Source organism: Polypterus senegalus, chromosome 2 (assembly GCF_016835505.1).
Source record: "Polypterus senegalus isolate Bchr_013 chromosome 2, ASM1683550v1, whole genome shotgun sequence".
Classification (NCBI taxonomy): domain Eukaryota; kingdom Metazoa; phylum Chordata; class Cladistia; order Polypteriformes; family Polypteridae; genus Polypterus; species Polypterus senegalus.
In genome coordinates, this window is record NC_053155.1 from 201014300 (window position 1) to 201032932 (window position 18633).

The 18633-nt window shown below is 38.9% G+C and overlaps 1 protein-coding gene and 1 long non-coding RNA gene across 2 annotated transcripts in view; one reads left to right on the plus strand and one right to left on the minus strand.

The window, feature by feature from the left end:
* The window catches only part of nme7 (NME/NM23 family member 7), a 212231-nt gene that overhangs the window by 60248 nt on the left and 133350 nt on the right, over positions 1-18633 (minus strand). The window contains exon 9 of the mRNA XM_039745178.1: positions 11148-11216. Coding sequence (XP_039601112.1) covers positions 11148-11216 — 69 coding nt within the window. The remainder of the gene's footprint in view (positions 1-11147; positions 11217-18633) is intronic.
* The window catches only part of LOC120523664, a 136533-nt gene that overhangs the window by 34517 nt on the left and 83383 nt on the right, over positions 1-18633 (plus strand). The window lies entirely within an intron of this gene.

Consider the following 18633-nt stretch of genomic DNA (forward strand, 5'->3'; position numbering starts at 1 on the left):
GCTCTCTAAGAACCTCTGTCAGTGGGTGAAAAATTCTAAATTCCTATTGCTATCGAGAATATTTAGGCTTAAAGTATTTGATTGAAGCACACATTTTAACATTTGAAATACGTGATGCAACTATTATGAAGAAAATCGTTACATTTCTTATTAACACCCCAAATAAGTGTGGCTTATGCAAATTTAGACTTTTTTCCAAATACTAGTGTCCAGTAAAGCACTGGTGCTTAAAAGTTAGTAATTCTAAAACAAGAAAAGGTCAGTTTCAGTTTTAAAATAGTATTTTTCCAGGGTTTCACTGACCAGATATAGGCTATTTAGCCTCCAAGACCCATATTCAACAGTAGTTTTGGTTGCACTCTGTAAATTTAAACCATTAACAGTGATAGAGGGTTTAGCACAAAACTATCAATAGACTTCCTGTCCATGTCTATACTCATGTTTCACTATTCATCCACTGTTCAAAGACAATCCCAAAGTGCAGAGGTTTCAAGAAGAATGTTAGCTCCAAAGAGATTATTTAGGCTGCTGATCAAGTCTTCCATTTCAATAAATAATATTAATTTGAACGGTAAACTCTTTTTTAAAAAATAGTATGGGGAACAAAAAAAAGGGGCTGAAGTGGATGAAAGCAATATATAAAGGCACAAAATGGTTTAACATTTCTGCACAAAGACTATGGACTTAATAGGATGTCAGCTGAGCTGACAATGAGAAAAATATCAGGGGCATAAGCCTGACTATCTGTTAGTAGCATGTTTGACAGCAGGTAGCTATGGACTGCTGCGCTGGGATTAACCTGTCATAGAGTGCTGGATAAACTATTGCTTATTACACAATGATTCTATGCAAACTAAAATGAACAGACAAAATATATAGATACAAATTTCCAAATATCATCAGCTAATCAGACAACCTGAATTTAAATACATGTGTCTCTACTGTATATGCAAGGGACTACATATCTGATATTAAGATTGTGATGACCAGTGTAAGGAAAAGGAAAGCACAGTAGTGGCCAAAGGTTTTGGCAGTGACACAAATGTTCTTTCTGTTTTGCAAAATTTGCAGCTTCAGTTCTTGTGGAGGAAATTCAAACTGTTTTTATATTATTGTGCAGAGTGATCAGATGCATATTAATTCATTACAAAGAGCTTTATTAGCATAACATTATCACATTTTCAGGGGTATTTTGGCCTAGGCACAAAATGATCAGCTAAAAGTGTCCAGTCAGTGCCAGGACCATCTCCTCCTGAGGAGTCAGCTACAGAATCGTGTTGTCACTAGCGCAGAGCTTGCTCAGTATTGGCAGCAGGTGAGAGTGAGTGCATTTTTCATGTACAGTGAGGCAAAGACTTTTGTACAACTGCCTTGTGTCAAGAAGGGCAGCAAAGAAGCCACGTCTTTCCAAGGAAAACTTCAAAGACAGACTAAAATTCAGCAGGAAGTACAAGGATTGGACAGCAGAAGACTGGTGCAAAGATATTTTTTCAGATGAATCCTCCTTCCAACTGTTTGGGACATCTAGAAAATCGATTATCCAGAGAAGGAAAAGGTGAATCCACCATGACTCCTGTGTTGTGCCAATAGTGAAGCATCCTGGGACAATCCATGTATAGGATTGCTTCTCATCCAAGGGAGTGGGCCCACTCACAATTCTGCCCAAGAACACTGCCATAAATATAGAATTGTATTAAAATGTCCTCCAAGAGCAACTTTTCCACCAATCCAGTCACAAATTGGTGGTGATGAGCTCTGTATTTACTGGCATGATGGAGCACCATGTCACATGGCAAAAGTTTTAACAGTGGCTTGAAGATCATAACACTGAAAGTTTGGACCCATGCCCAGGAAACTCCCCAAATTGTAATCCCATTGAGAACTTGTGGCGATCACAAATTGTGATCAACTCCAAGCATTAAAAAGACAACAATGGTTCACCACCAGGAAGGATTTTGGCCAGAAGCTGACATCCAGCATGCCAAAGCGAATTGCAGAAGTTATAAAGAAGAAGGGTCAAAACTGTAAATACTGACTCTTTACATAAATTTGATTTATTTGACAATCAAAGCCTTTGACACTTATGAAATATTTATAATTATTCTTCAGTTTACCATAGAAACATGTAAAAAAAAAATCTGTGTCACTGCCCAAACTTTTGGCCACTACTGTACTTGATAAAAGTTTTTTTTCCCTAAAGGACAATAAACAGATATGATTTTTACTTTTTGTTCTACAGTGTGCCAGTATTAATTCTTTGTCAGCTCATGTAAAAGGTGTTCTACAGAACCTTGAATTATGCATGTACTCAAAATTTTAAATAATTTCGGCACCTGGTAGAAGGCAGGAATCAAGGCTGGGGTGCCAGTCCATTTCAGGGTATGCTCACATACACACTCACATTCATTCACAATAAACCAACTTAGAGTCACTAATTAACCTAGCATACATGTCTTTAAGATGTGGGAAGAAAGCATCCTTGTAAAAACCCAACACCGATACTGGAAAAATGCAAACTATACAGAGATGGTGCTAAGGCCAGTGAATAAAAGAGTACTGCTTTGGGGGCTGCACACTCCCTTCTTTGCTTTCAAATACATTTGTACAATAAGCAGCAGCATTCCCATAGCATTAGTCTATTTTGTGTTCTTCTGGAATGTAACTTTGAAACAACTTCTCAAAAAAGAAAATTCTTCCATATTGCCTAAAACTTCTATTATATCCTGTATTAAGTTAAATAAAAGCTCCCTTTAATTTGAATGTATAACAAAAGCAAAGCAATACACGAGCTTCAGCAAATGTGCCAATTCCCAGAACTATGAGCTATTACATTGTACTGATATAAATGCATTGCTACACTCTCTGTGGAACAGAGTGACTCATAAAATGCTTGCAGCCAAGATCCAATTGCAGCATTCAGTTATTGAACTGGCAGGATAAAGTGCACTTAGTAAAGGGACATTTTTGTACTGTGAGACGCTCAAAAGTGGAAAAACAAACGCATAACTTTACTCACAGAAGAAATACACAACAATACCTAAGTCCACCACTGAATAACTTCAACCATTTGCAGATAATAAAATACATTAAAAATTTAAAAACTACAATTAAAGAGCAGACTGTTAAATATTTTAAGAACTTAAAAAATGAATAAACCTGAAACTGGAAAAAGTAGGCTCAGTAAATGGATTGATAGATATATATATATAAAGGCATGATTTTTTATTATTATTCAAAATATAAGTTTCATAACAGTACCAAACAAAAAACATTCAACTAAGAATAAGGTAAGAAAGTGTAAAAATGATTAAATATGGGCTTGAAAATCCTTTCAGAAATGCAAATTTTCATCATACACTAACTTCTCTACTGTAGTCATGTACATCAACTTAGGAAAAGGCAGACACAAATATAAAGATTGCAATGGAAACTTAAAGCTCACATGTGATTTTACTCATTTTATCATTCAAGTATCACAAAAGCTGTGACATGGAAAATGTTTAACAAAAGTTATTGGTATATTATTATGCACAGAAACAAAATGGCAAAGTAAATGTCATAATGGATTTAAAGGTAATAATCTCAACAGAAAAATGTAACCAAGTTCTCATCAATGTTTTGTTATCATAATAGGGTTAAGTAAGTTTGGATTTACAAGACAGAGGTTGGCTTAGTCTATGTTTTCTCATCTCTCACCTAGTAAAAGTACAGTATATATGGCTGATATTATTGCTGGTTGTTTGCATGTTGTACCTATTTGGCTATAAACCTTTCTACTTAGTTTTGTTTCCTATTGTACTGTACTAAGCATTTTCAGTGATGCATTTTTAATCAATGTTTTCTAATCTGAAAAGACACAGATCATCCATGTTTTTCTCAGAATATTTTGTGTAGCAGAAAATTTGAGGAGACTGATTCCAGAAACAGGGGCGGCACGGTGGCGCAGTGGGTAGCGCTGCTGCCTCGTAGTTAGGAGACCCGGGTTCGCTTCCTGGGTCCTGTTTGCATGTTCCCCCCGTGTCTGCGTGGGTTTCCTCCGGGTGCTCCAGTTTCCTCCTACAGTCCAAAGACATGCAGGTTAGGTGCATTTGCGATCCTAAATTGTCCCTAGTGTGTGTGTGTGTGTGCTCCCTACGGTGGGTTGGCGCCCTGCCTGGGGTTTGTTTCCTGCCTTGCGCCCTGTGTTGGCTGGGATTGGCTCAAGCAGACCCCCATGACCCTGTAGTTAGGATATAGCGGGTTGAAGAATGGATGGATGGATGATTCCAGATACTCAGTAAATAAAGAGAGAAAGCATTCTAAAAAGTTTAATCTCCAAATGCAGGAGAAAAACAAACTGAGCACAAATCATATCTCACAATGCAGATTTGACAATTAAAGTATGAAACACCCAAACTAGGGGAGAATGTTCAGACACCACACAAGAAGAGATAGGGCTGAGATTTGAAAATAGTCTTGTGGAGCTGTGAGACAGCAGCAATAACCAATGTATTACCTTGCTGCCCACATCTTTTTTTATAAATAAGAGAAATATTATTGTTTTGTATCCCAGGGGCACAGTGTGTTGTTTGCATGTTCTCCATGTGTCCACATGGGTTTCCTCTGGGTGCTCCGGATTGGCATTTTTAAAATGGCCCCTGTGTATGTGTGTGTATGTGTGTGTGCGTGTGTGTGTGTGTGTGTGTGTGTGTATGTTCAACAACAGATGAACTGGCACCCTGTCCAGATGGATGGATGAACATTTTAACATTTTCATCATTAAATCATTACATCATTGAACAGATAGCATTTGTATCAATCATCTGTCAAGTCTATATGGTGGTTTAATTTCTAATATATTTGATCTAATTATTATTAAGCCCACTGTTATATTTATTTGCTGTGTTCTTTGTGATGTACTTTTATTGTTATGTCTCTTCTGTAAAACCTACTGAAAAACTGAATTTCCCTCTTTGGATGATAAAATTGAATTGAATTGAATGGAATATATTTAAAATTCAATTAAAAAGAATGCTCGCGATAAGGAGTTAATAGCTTGTTTAAAAACAAATCAAGTACACCAAATTATGAAAGGTCATATGTGTTACCTGAAAATTTTTTCCACTTTTCTTGATATTTTGGCACAAGTTAATTTCAATTAAAAAAATGCGTGATTTAGGGTCATAATTGCCACTGCAAATCTGGTTAGCACTGAGCACAAGATAGCGACCAACCTCGGATAGCACACTGTTCCATCACAGAGCACACTAGTGAATATGCACTCTTTCTCTCAGCAGACTTATTTAGAGTTACACTTTAACCTAACATGCACACTAATGGGTTTGGTTGGGGGGTGGGAATGGAGTACCCAGACAAAGACCAAAGGACACAAAAAGAACAAGCAAACCTCTACATACACAGCAATTATGCTGTGATTCAAAGCTGGACTCAGAAGCAGTGAGCAACAGAACTGAACACTATGCCACTGTGCCATCTGGTCTTTCTTCCTCTGCAAGTTTAAAAATGTGTCTTATCTTTCAACGTGATATTTGAAAGATAAAAGGTTTACCTTTGATAAATGTTAATACAGTATCTCATTAAAATAATGAGGTACTGTGTGCTGTATGTTTATATAAATATAAATATAAAATTCTGAAATTATATTATCCGTGTCTATCCCTCATTGCATGCAAGACTAAATGTCATTAAAGATATGTAAGCAAAATATTGGTGTCATGCACAATACTGATAATAATATAGATAAATAAAATTAACAAGCTGAAATAAATATAGCAAGTTAACTGACCTTATTACATGAAAAGATGGCCCTAAGTGGCCCTGTGATGTAACCCACATTTGCCTGCTTTATGAATTAAGTGATGTACAGTATACCAATAGTAATACATCCACTTGAGAATTATGATTTTTTTATGACTTCTCAATTCATTGTTTTCTACATTTCCAAATCCTGCTTCACATGTTTTGTTAAAAGGTATACCTTGTGCTATTACTGAATATTTTTTTTTTTGTTTAAGTGACCAGAATGAATACAAGAAAAGGGCAGCTGGAATCTAAAATAGCTGAGGTTAGATTAATATGTTGACATATTTACTTAAATAGCACAAAGCTATGTTGTGCAAGCATATCCAAAAGAGCTCCACCAAAATATCAAAAATATCACCTCTGAAATCAAGCATTGGGAATTACAGTAGTTCTAAAAATAACCCATATCTTTCAAAGCCCTCAAGAAGGCAGCTGTTAATTTAAATCATGCCTTTGGGTGAATATTAATATTTCAGTCGTGACTGATATTCTTGCCCAATGCTCCAGCCTTTACACAGCTTGACATGCTGCTGTCATTCTAATAATCTGCCCATTCTGATCAGAATACAAATTTTGTTCTCCAATCATCTGAGAGTATAGCCTATGAGTTCTGAGGTTTCCAATTCCTCAACCTGTCTAACTACTCTATATTTCATACCATTCACATTAGAAACCTAAAGTCACCTCCTATCATATATTTTTACTATTGCCTGTTCAATCCACAGTGATCTAGATTTCATATTCAATGTATATAAAAGAATATTAGCATTGAAATCCAATTTCGCTTAATTCATCCTAAGCTCAATAAATGAAACACAGATCTTTTTGGGCAAGGTCATGGGGGTATAGGATACTGGAATGCATGTTCTAAAACTGTTACTTTTTCTAATTTCCATTAATGACATTCATTCTGATATAGTTAGTCAATTTATGAAATTTGCAGATGACACTAAAACTGGAGAAATGGCACATACTGAGAATGTAGCAAGCTGCACAACTGGGTGAACACTTGGAATATGCAGTGTAGCGGACGGCCGGGACGCCTCCACGCTGCGAGGACCGGGGTAGGCAGCCTATCCAGAGCGTTACCTCCCCCGGAGCATTAGATGGCAGCCCCCCTGGGTTGCAGCAGTGCCTAGGACTCCTGCAGGGTTTCATGGGAGTTGGAGTTTGGTGCAACCCTGTTGGGATCCGTGGGCACTGCCAGGGGGTGCTGTAGCTGCTGCTGAGCCCAACAGAACAGTTCTTCCGCCACCCTGGAAGTGCGGCTAGAAATAGGTCATCAAGCACTTGCAGCACTACCGGGTGCCTTATAAAAGGAGCCAGCAGCCAGTACTCTGGGAGCCAGAGTCAGGAGGAAGGAGAGAAAGCTTGCTGGGAGGAGTGGAGGAGAAAAGAGAAGAGAGAGAAAGTATTGTGTGTAATCGTTGTGCTTATTGGGACTGTGTTGTACCTATGGGAAACATGGAAGATGTTGCCCACAGGTGAAGAAAAAGAAAATAAAACATTTGTTTTTTATCAGTGTGCCTCCTGCGTTTGTCTGTGTCGGGTTGAGTGACTGCTATGCCTTCTATCTTTTTCACAGCAGTTTAATGTAAAACAAAAGTGCTACACATGGGTAACAGGAACGTTAATTATAAATACAACATGGGAGACACTGACCTACAGGAAATAATCTCTGAAAAGGATTCAGGGGTTTATGCTGAGACAAAATTTTCATTGTTTAAGTAATACGTCATATACAGAAGCAATCAAAAAGGCAAATAAAATGTTAGGTTCTATCATAAAAACTGTTGAATATAAATATAGAGATATTATGCTTAGAATACAGAGTATACTTATGAAACCACATCTGAAGTATCTGGTCACAATACTATAAAAAAGACATAGCAGCACATGAAGCTGTGCAAGGAAGAGCAAACACGTGCATGCCAGGGTGTAGTGACTTAACCCAGTGTGGAAGAATAATTTTAGGGTAGCACAGCATTCATCTTTAAGAAATAGCATAAAGGGTTAAAAAATGTGAAAAACCAAATAAAGATCAAGTGAACAACAAAATGTACACTGAAATATAAGATTTCGTTTAAGAAAAATTCTGAGATGGTTAAGTAAATAAAGAATGTACTAGAAGAAAGGTTGATGTAATATACAAAATGCACTGAAGGATGACTAAGAAATCAGCAGATGTCCTATACACTAGAATGTATAGTTGTTATATGCACAGAAATTTCAAGGGTGGCGTCTCATCTCAAAAGGTATAAGAAAAAACAGAATATAATATAATATACTTTTATTCTATATAATGTGTAAACCAACAAACAAACCAGAGTAAAATGTATGCATTGATTGACACTGTATGTAAATTCAACAGTTTATAAAATGAACCTCTATCCTTAGTTTCTCTGACCATTCTGACCATGCTGTAATGGACTTATTCTGAAGAATGCTCCCTACAAGACATTTTGCCGAGGAGTAATTAATTAAAAGATACAGTGAGCAGCTTTTCTCCTGCCTGTTTACTGAATTGTCCTATTAGAGGATGTTTCTTTCTTTAATAACAGGTTAAATTTCGACCACACCAGGTCTTCAAAATCCTCAAAGGATTTGATAAAGTAGATCCAGTAGTACTGTTTCAACTTAAGGATGAATCACATATGTGAGGAAGCAACTGGGGAAATTAACGGGAAGTTCATTGAAGAATGAAGCCAGTGTAACCACAAGGGGGTGCCACTGAGCCTCAAACCACAGACACAGCAATACTCAACGCAATTCCAGGTTCAAATAAATTATTTCTATTTTAGAAGGAACCTTCTTCAAACAAACTCCAACAAAATAAACCAATCACAATTCCTCCCACCTCCTCCAATACAGCGCTGCCCACTACCTCCTGACTTTGACTCAACTTAAGTGAGGCAGCTGGCTTCCTTTTAAGTTAGACCTGGAAATTTCTTCTAGTCTAGTCTCCTGTCCACTGAAGCAGTTCTGGTTCATATGAAAACCAGTGCAGACCAATCCCCCCGTATGGCAGTACTCTCTGGTGGTCCCCAAAGACCCTGACAGAGCTTTTTCTCTGGACTCCAACTCCCATGCCTCCCTGTAAGTGTCCTGATTGGGTTTAGCTCTGAGGAACATTGCCACCTGCGGTCTCCTCTCATTTGTCAAATTTCTTATCTTCTTATGTTCTAACAATTTAAATGGGCATTTCCCAAAATATTCTACATAAGAACAACTATTGGAACAGAATGGTGATGCAGTGGTTAGTGCTGGGGTCCTGGGTTTGTATTCTGGTCCAGTTACTACCTGTTTAAGGTTTACAGTATATGTGACAGATTTTCTCTGGGTTCTTTTGTTTTCCTTCCAGATCACATATATATGCATATTAACAATTAACTTAATAATTTCTAATGTAACTTGGCCACCTAGGAATAGCTTTTGGTGTGTGGGTGAATGGGATCTTTCCAGGATTGTCATCTCTCTTGTGCATGATGAAATAGAAAAAAACTTTTCATATTATAAAGAATCTATTAATATCTTTGAACCAATCTATGCAAGGTCTTGTTATGGTACCTAAAGAACACAAATTACCATCCAAATAATCATCATCATTTTCATTTCATACATCCTGATGAAGGCTTGTGATAGCAATACATTAAGCTAGCCTGACCAATGTCACCTGGGGAAAATGATGCTTCTAGAAGACTGCAAAACACCTAAGAGATATAATCCATCCATTATCCAACCCACTATATCCTAACTAAAGGGTCACAGGGGTCTGCTGGAGCCAATCCCAGCCAACACGGGGCACAAGGCCAGAAACAAACCCCGGGCAGGGCGCCAGCCCACCGCAGAAGAGATATAATCTCTTCTGCCAATGCATCATGCTCTGGATTTCTTTGATGGAAGGCACAAAGGGGTATAAAATGATGTGCCCCTACCACCTCAACTGGCTCCTCTTGATCCAGAGAAGCAGTGGTTCCATTCCTGAGTCCTCTTATATTCCCAAACTCCTCACCCAATTAGGTTGAGTGAATCTAGCAACCAAGCATAGGAACTTAATTTTTGCCATTTGTATTTAAGATCTAGTTCTTTCAGTCACTACCCAGAGATCCCGAGTGGAGGTGATGGTAGGGAGTAACTGACTGGCAGGTTGAAAGATTTGTCGGAGACTTAACTCCTCATTCACCACCATTTTCCAGTACAGTATTTTTAAATCTACCTTCACTGCACCAATTCATAGGCAAATGACATGCTCATCTTGGCCATTCCTAATCCCATCTACATGCGCTTTTGTCAATTTGGGAACACGCATTAAAGATTTCACATAAAAGGCTAACAGAATTACCAGTAAAACAGAACCTGAAAAGTAGTGTAAAACTGTAAAACTTTATTGAAAAAATAAAAAACATTTCATATTACATAAACTATAGGTACTTAGAGAGGAGCAGGCCGATATTGAAACAGCCATTTTTTTTTTTTTTTTTTTTTTAAAGTGTAATACTTTAGCCAGAAGGCCATAAGGGTGCTTTCACACCTATAGTTCGATTGCTTTAGTCCGCACCAGTCAGAAAAATGTTAAAATGTAGTAAACAGACGTGGGTAAGGTTTGCTTTCAAATATGCCTTTGTCTAAACGAACCAAAATAGACCGCGAAGCCCATCGGCACCAGGGAAACTTGTCTTTCTCTTTTCCAGAACTTCCCGTCTTGCTAAGTGCATCACGCACTTCTATATACTTCGCCCAAAGTTTTTTTGTCTTAATACGGCATTGTTCAACTGTCCGAAAAATAGCCTTTCTCCCTTAGCTGCTTACTGAACAGCGCGTAAATGCAGCTGTTTTTATGTGTCGTGGACAGTTGCTTTTGGATATGCTCATCCGACCATATATCTATGAGGCACTTAATTTCTTCTGCACTCCACGTTTCTCCGCAGTTTGATTTCATTGCGAGTCGATAGCTTGAAAAATTTAATGGAGTCAACAGGAAGTGAAAAGAATTTTACCCACAACCCTGTATCTCTTAAACCCCAAATTGCATTAAACTATACCATTTCCTCAGATTTGGTTTTGGTTGCTTTCACACCAGACGAACTGTACCAAAGTAGAGCGGATAAAGCGGTCCAAGACCACCCCTTCAGGCAGGTCTCGGATCGATTGATTTGGTGCGCACCAAAGTACCGAGATTGCATTCACATCAACGCAAACGAACCGAACCAAGGGACCAAACACATTTGGTGCGCACCAAATGCTGTAGGTGTGAAAGCACCCTAAGACATAATACCTGCAACAGATTAAAGCACCTAAATGAAAAGGCAACTATCTTCAAATTAAGAAATTTAATGATTACTTACAACATACTCAGCAACAACTCCTTTGTAAACTTCATAAAACTCTTCTGCATTAGCACGATCCATACTGAACTGTGGAAAGATGAAAACTTTTTTTAGATTGTTTTTTTGCATTTAGTTTTAAATTAAAAATGTCTAATCTTTACACAATTGATTAAAAACAGCAGGTCAGGACAGGTCAGGTAGGGGAGCATGCACTGGTACAGCAAGTTGCCACACCCACCACATGATGAAACAGCTCGTTGTCCCAGTTGACAACCCCCCAGGCAGTCATGTGGTCCAGTCCCACCCTCCAGAAATGACCATCTATCTGCCGCAGCTAGGTGTTACGTGGGAATCCCCTTGGCTTGGTCCAACTATTCGGGTCTTCAACAAGGAGGATCCTGTGAGCCATATCACCCTCAGGGAATCACACCACATGACTATAGTGCCCTAACTGATGCTCCCTCAACATGCAGGTAACATGTCTCATTCGGGACTCTGTGAGCAAACGCTCATTGAAAAAAAGTCTAACCAGTGGTACGCAATGATTATCTGAGGAAACTCAGTACCGAAGGAGTCCAGTTTTCATGTCAGATCACTGAATCGCGTCCATGGCTCACAACCATAGAGCAAAATAGGAAGCACCAGGGGCCTCATGTATAACGCCGTGCGTAGAACTCGCACAATAACATGGCGTAAGCACGAAAGCCGAAATGTGCTTACGCACAGAAAAATCCAGATGCAGGAATCTGTGCGTATTCCAACTTCCATGTTCTTCCGCTACATAAATCCCGATCAGCGTGAAAAGTAACGCTCGTGCACGCGCTTTACGTAACGCCCCAATTCCTCCCAGAGTTACGCCTCTTTGAATATGCAAATGAATATAAATCGCCCTTAAGCTCAGCCTTCTGTGAAAAGACAATGGGAAAAGCACGGGGGAAAATATAAGAATTTCAGCGAATAACAAGTGGAGGCAAAGGAAAAACATACTATTTGTTCAAATAAACCGTGGTATAGTCAACAAAAGCAAGTTGATCGAGTGACATAGCGTGTTGGAGAAACTTGAAAGCTCACGTTCACAAAGTGAACAGTGCCGGAAATAAAAAAGGAGTCACATATCAAAGTCGCCGTGAAAAGGCGAGTTGTAGCCCACTACCTGAGTGTCATATGAAAGCTTATTAGGGTACAGAGAAAAAAAGGCACACAGTGGGGAAAAAGCACGAAATGTCAACTTCAATCTCGACATTTCCACTTTAATCACGTAGTTTATTTTGTCATTAAAGTAGAACATCATAAACTTCATCTTAAAATCGTTTAATTAACCAGTTTCTCAAATCACATCGTAATTAAAGTAGCACATTAAATGATTTGTTTTGTATTTGATCTTCTATGTGCTCTATGTGTGTGAATCACTACTTGCTTCATAAACTGGCTCTCTTCCTCCAACTGGACACAGAATCCATTAACATTCATGATATTACAGCTCTCTGAATAACTAAAATACTGAGATGTATACGTGATATCATTTTTATGATGATAGGAGTTAAAGCACATTATTAAACATGGGTTTCACTTCGATGAAATAATTTATTGCAGCAGTACTCAGGGTCGGCTCTAGGCTTGTGGTGGCACTGGGCAGAGGAAGAATCAGTGGCTCCTTCGCCCGCCAATGTCAGTAAGTTAGCTTATGCACGGTGGATGGCCACGTCCATTGCAGACACTGCATAGCCGCCTTGTGCTCATGACACAAGCATTTAACTTTTGCCGAAATTTGTCGCTGCGTTTTTAGCTGTGTTGTTATTTTCTCTTTCTGTTTTATATTCAATATATATTGGCGTAGCCGCCACTGCAGTCCTTGCTTTTCTTTCCCCAAGTAACCGATCGCCACACAATCACCTCTGTAATAGAAGTTAAGCCATCTGTAAGCTTAGCGCTGATTCTTCAAAACGTTTAAGGAACATTGAAATATCTTCGTAGTACATGTTTAATTATTCTATCCTTCACGACACTCCCAGTGAAGAATATAGATTATTTAAATGAAGTTAAAGTTTTATCTGTATAATTTAATAAACATATTTTGCTGCATTTCACCTTAAAAATGATATCGTCATCATATGTAAATACGCGCTTTATAAAGTGGCTCAGGTTGTGCGATATTATAACTATAGTGCAAGTTTACAGTGGGGTGATTGTACTTATAAGTACAAACAGTTCTACAAGGTGCAATTGATTGAGTGCATTTAAAGTTCTTGGGATGAAACTGTTTCTGAACCGCGAGGTCCGTACAGGAAAGGCTTTAAAACGTTTTGCAGTGGCTGAGACAGTGTGTCCTTGAAGCTGTATACCGATAATTCTCTTTCCGATCAGCTGCTGCTGTGATTCACAATCAGATACAGTGATATAAATACTCTGAGTGGTGCAGTGTGAATAATATGGAAAAAGATGATCCGCTGTGGCAACTCCTAACGGGAGCAGCTGAAAGAAGAAGAAGAAGAAGAAGGAGAAGTGAGAGTAACAACGCTAAAGCAGTTACGGTATTTGGAATACTATGGCTGTTCCCTGGACCATTATATTGTTACAAGTTAATTACAATCAGATGCGTTACACTAATAAACAATATACGGTTAGTTTCAGTGTATTTATAAAGCCGCGTCAGGAAAATAAGGCGTAACCACACAGGAACAGTAACACTGCTTTAACGCTAGGTGGCGCCAGTCTGCAAAACCGAGCGGAGAACTTGCATACGACAAGGTATGAGGTTCCGTGGAAAAGTGCGTGGCTTTACGCCAAGTGCAGGTTTTATACATCGCGATTTGAACGCGGAAAAGTCTCTAGAGGCCCCAGGACTCTAAAGACTAGGACCTTCATCGTTTTGCAAAGATATTGGGAGCACCACACAACCCTTTCCAACGATCTTATGACCCCCTATGCTCTCCCAAAACACCTACTGACCGATCTCTACATAGAAAGAGTCACTAGAGACATGAATGTCACTGCCAATGTAAGTAAACCTCTCGACACAGTCAACACTCTGTAGACAGGGACACTGCTGATGGCTATGCCGAAGAGATCATTAAAGACTGGGATCTTGGTTTTTATCCAGGACACTTGTAAACCCAGACATTCTGACTCCTCACTCAATCTCTCAAGAGCCCCGATCAGAGCCTCCATTGACTCTGCGAAGGTCACAAGATTGTCGGCATAGTCATGATAAGTGAATCTTTCTTCACCAAGATGCCCCACAGTTGCTGGACCCCACGACCTTGCCCAACACCCAGTCCATATAAGCACTGAATAGAGTAGGAAGAAAAACACACCCCTAACAAACCCCAGAATCAACTGGGAAAAAACGAAGAGGTTTTGCCTCCACTCTGCACAGCACTCAAAGTACGAGTGTAAAGGCCGGGATCCCATGAAGTAACTCAGGAAGGCAGCTCAATCAACTGAGTGGAACGTTTTATGAAAATCAACAAAGGCTGCAAAGAAACTCTGCCGATATTCACAATTATGCTCAATGAGAACCCTCAGTGCCAGAATGTGGTTGATGGTAGACTTCTAAAACCAGACTTCTCTGGTCGCTGATAGGTGAGCAAGTGTTCACAGATCACATTGAGGATGACCCTTGTGCAAAAGAGTGTTTTAATATGCATGTACATTATTTGTATGACTGTGATCTGCAATGGGCTATCATCTCAAGCAGAACTTGGTTCTGCAATGCCCTTGCACTCAATATCCAGGGTGAAATGTTAGCATCCTGCATTCCTATAATGAAATGAGATGGTAACTAATTCTCAAAATAATACATATATTAGGAAGAGCAAGTGGCTAAGGTGCGGAATGATGGAATCTGTCCTTACATTCGCTACATAATACTGCTGATTCCACAAGTCATTTACTCATGTATTTATTTAATTATTTCTAATATTTTAAGACAGGTAAACAGTAACTGGTAGACTGGAATAATCTGTGCAAAATTATACAAGCATCCAATGTATCACTGTGCCATCTCTTTGTGCCCAGAATAAAGACAAGATAGTCACAAATATCCAAGTGGGCCTGTTTATGATACAAATAAAACAAACACACAAGAAATGGGACAAATAAACTGGAACACATGCTACAAATGAGCTACACAAACCATGTAGTCTGTTGCCCTCAGGGCCTACCTACACAGGGCTGTCTACTGGGAAGACTCATCCTTTGATTACTTCCCAAGTACCTCACAGCACCTTTCACCCCAAATTGGTGCAAATGTATGCCTTTTTTACATGGTTTTAATTATTGCAATGTTAAATGTTTGTTCCCCACATCTAATGCTGTCATATTGTGCTGACCAGTTGGCTACACAATCAAATTTAAGAACTACAACCCTGAAAGCATCATTAGCTTTAGAAACTGGTGACATGACAGTACACTTAAAGTAAATAATTTGGTAACAACAAAATAGTTGACAAAAATGAGAGTAAAAAGGGTAAAAAGAGTTTGTTGAAAAAGATATTCACTGCAATAAGGTTTCATTTGATCTATTAACTGTACCAAAATCCTTTGGATTTTTCTAATTTATTACAATCAATATAGAGTGCAACTGTGAAAACAAAATGAAAATTTCATTTGTGAAAGCAGAAACGATAATCCAATAAATCAAAAGATGTTATTATAGTAATTCCAAACAAGTGAGCTTTAACCAAAATGCTTTACAGCCTCTCAAATCTGTCCTTAAACCCACTCTATAACACTGCTGATTCCACAAGTTAATCTTTATTCCAATGACTGATCTAAGGAGCATCTCATGTCACTGACTTTAATAGTGCTTGGCTGATGTGGCAGTATGAAACACATTATAAGTAAAGCTACCAATTAGTAAATGTAATCAAAGGGCAATGAATGGTTATTAAAGTATGCTACAGTTCTTTGACTTTTTTCCAGGTTGGGACACCATAGAGTACCTACACTCTTTAATTTTTATCTACAGTTTACTGCAGTTTGTGATACAGACCTACATATTTTACTTTTTATATATGCAATGAGAAGGCATACACATCTTTATTGAAAATTCAGTTTTAGTTTATGTAAAGACTAAAATTAAAACAATTCATATCAGACATTTTCACCTTTAACTTGTAAGTAACAATACATAAGTAAAAACGCGTATATTTTTTAGATAAAAAAATACTCAATGCCTTGCTGCTGTTTCATGTGGCAAAGTAGAAAGAATAAAATCGCATGAATGTGTAACTAACTCTCTGTAAGACAGAAACACAGAGTTGCTACACATTATGAGCCATACTGAAGTTCTTCCCTCTGCATTTTGTGGACATTGTACAGGCCAGAGCCAACTATGAGGAAACCTACTGTTGCAATGGCAACAGGTGTCTTAAAAGATGCAATAAGAAAAAGAAACGTACACCTATTAAAATGTCTTCCATTCACCTTCATCATCTCAGCAAATATGTCAAGATGTCCCCTTTCCCCAACCCCATCGGGTTTATTGAAGCAAACCCAGGCAAGCCAAGAGATATAATTGCATACCTTGGATCTGACCCTAGATCTCTTCCTGGTAGGCAATTCCCAAAATATTTTCCCAGGGAAGCATCCAGAAGATCCTAATCAGATGATCAAACCACCTCAACTGGCTCCTTTCAATGTGGAACAAATTTCTGTGCTCCTCACCAATTCTCTAAGGTTATGAACAGAATCAGTGGCAAAAAGCAGCACTGCCAAAGTCACATTCCCACTGGGAATAAGTCTGACTTATTGCCAGCAATGCAAACCAAGTTTTGCAGGCCCAATACCACATACTCCTGAAGCACCTCCCACAGGACACCCCAAAGGGCACAGTCATATGCCTTTTCCAAGTCCAAAAAACATAGGCAGACTAGATGTTAATACTCCCATGATCCCCTCAGAGGGTAAAAAGCTGGCCCAGTGTTTAACAGCTATGATAACATTTGCATTGTTTCTCCTGAATCCTAGGCTCGACCAACAGCCAGATCCTCCTTACCAGAACTCCAGAATAGGCCTTCTCAGTGAGGATAAAGAGTGTGAGCCCCGTAAAGTTGAAGCACACACTCTTTCTTTAAGATGGGGACCACAAACCCAGTTTGCCACTGTCTCTGATGTGTTGAAGAGGTTTGTCAGCCAAGACAGCCCAGCAACATCCAGAGACTTTAAGAACTCAGGGCCAGTATCATCCTACCCTGCAGTTTTTACACTTAGGAGTTTACCTTCAATAACCTAAGCTCCAGTGATGGGTCAGTGGGATTTGGGAGGTCCTAGAAGAGCTCCTTCCTCCGCCCAACTACATCTCCTGGTGAGGTCATAAGCACTACATACCTGGTACAAACTGCATGGATGAAGCACTGCTTCTCCCTCCTGAGTCAGCCAACAGTTTGCCAGAATCACTTTGAGGACCTCCAAACATCATTGTCCATGGCCATACGAACCCATCACACACTTGCATTTTTGCTTCCTCAACTGCAATTGTTATGCTCTGCTTGGCCTGTCAGTACTGTCAACTGCCCCTGGAGTCTCACAAATTAACCAAGATCAAAAGGCTTCCTTTTTCAGTCTGATGGCTTCCTTTACTGCTGGCTTCCACCACTAAATTCAGGGATTACCACTGCAACCAAGGTCACCCAAGGCAAATTAGTCCTATATGAGGGACCAAACTAAATACAGTTGATATTCACCTTTATGAAATGTCTCATTGAGGACTCTATAATGTTCCTCGGAAAAGAAAACAGGGGCCCCTCCCTAAACCCAGAGGTCTGGGGTGGTGGAGCTTGGGATATGGGACAAGGCCACTCACAGATTGAAAGAGCGACATGGGTCCGTCCTTCAGTGGGCCCATTGCCTACAGGAGGAGGCATAAGTGTCCAGTGCTTTGTGGCCTATGGGGTAGCCGAAGGCAAATACCCTTGCAAATTTCAATCAACACACCTCTTAATTTTACAAAAAAAAAATAAAGATCAAGAGAAACTAGAACATCATTAGATTTTAAAGTGTGTAAGTTGCAGCTGTTATATCTTTGGAGTAAAAGAAAATCCTTAATCTGTCAAAAGCCCTTCTTGTTCAAAGATCTAAGCAAATTAATTTGCTCGGCTCATTAAAACAGTGCTGGACTTTTAATTGGGGGAAAGGTAGCCAAGCAACTAAACTATTACTGAGCTCATATTTATTGAGCACAGCTGTAATTGCTAAAGTACTTTCCAATACCAAATAAAATATATCTGAAAGGACTCAGTAGTTATTAGTGAACCAAATTATACTCCTATCTTTATTATTACTAATAATGTAAGTACAGTATACTAGGGTACTGAAAATCAGGCTGAGTAGAGCCAAACCTGGCCTGAACATAACTGACATACTGTACGGATTAACTTCTTCATAAACCAAAGTTCCACATATTACTTTTCCAGAGACTTATACATTCATTCATTAAAAAGGTCTCATATCTCATTTCTCAATTGATATGTATTTAATTGTAAGATTTAAATTAATGCTGCTA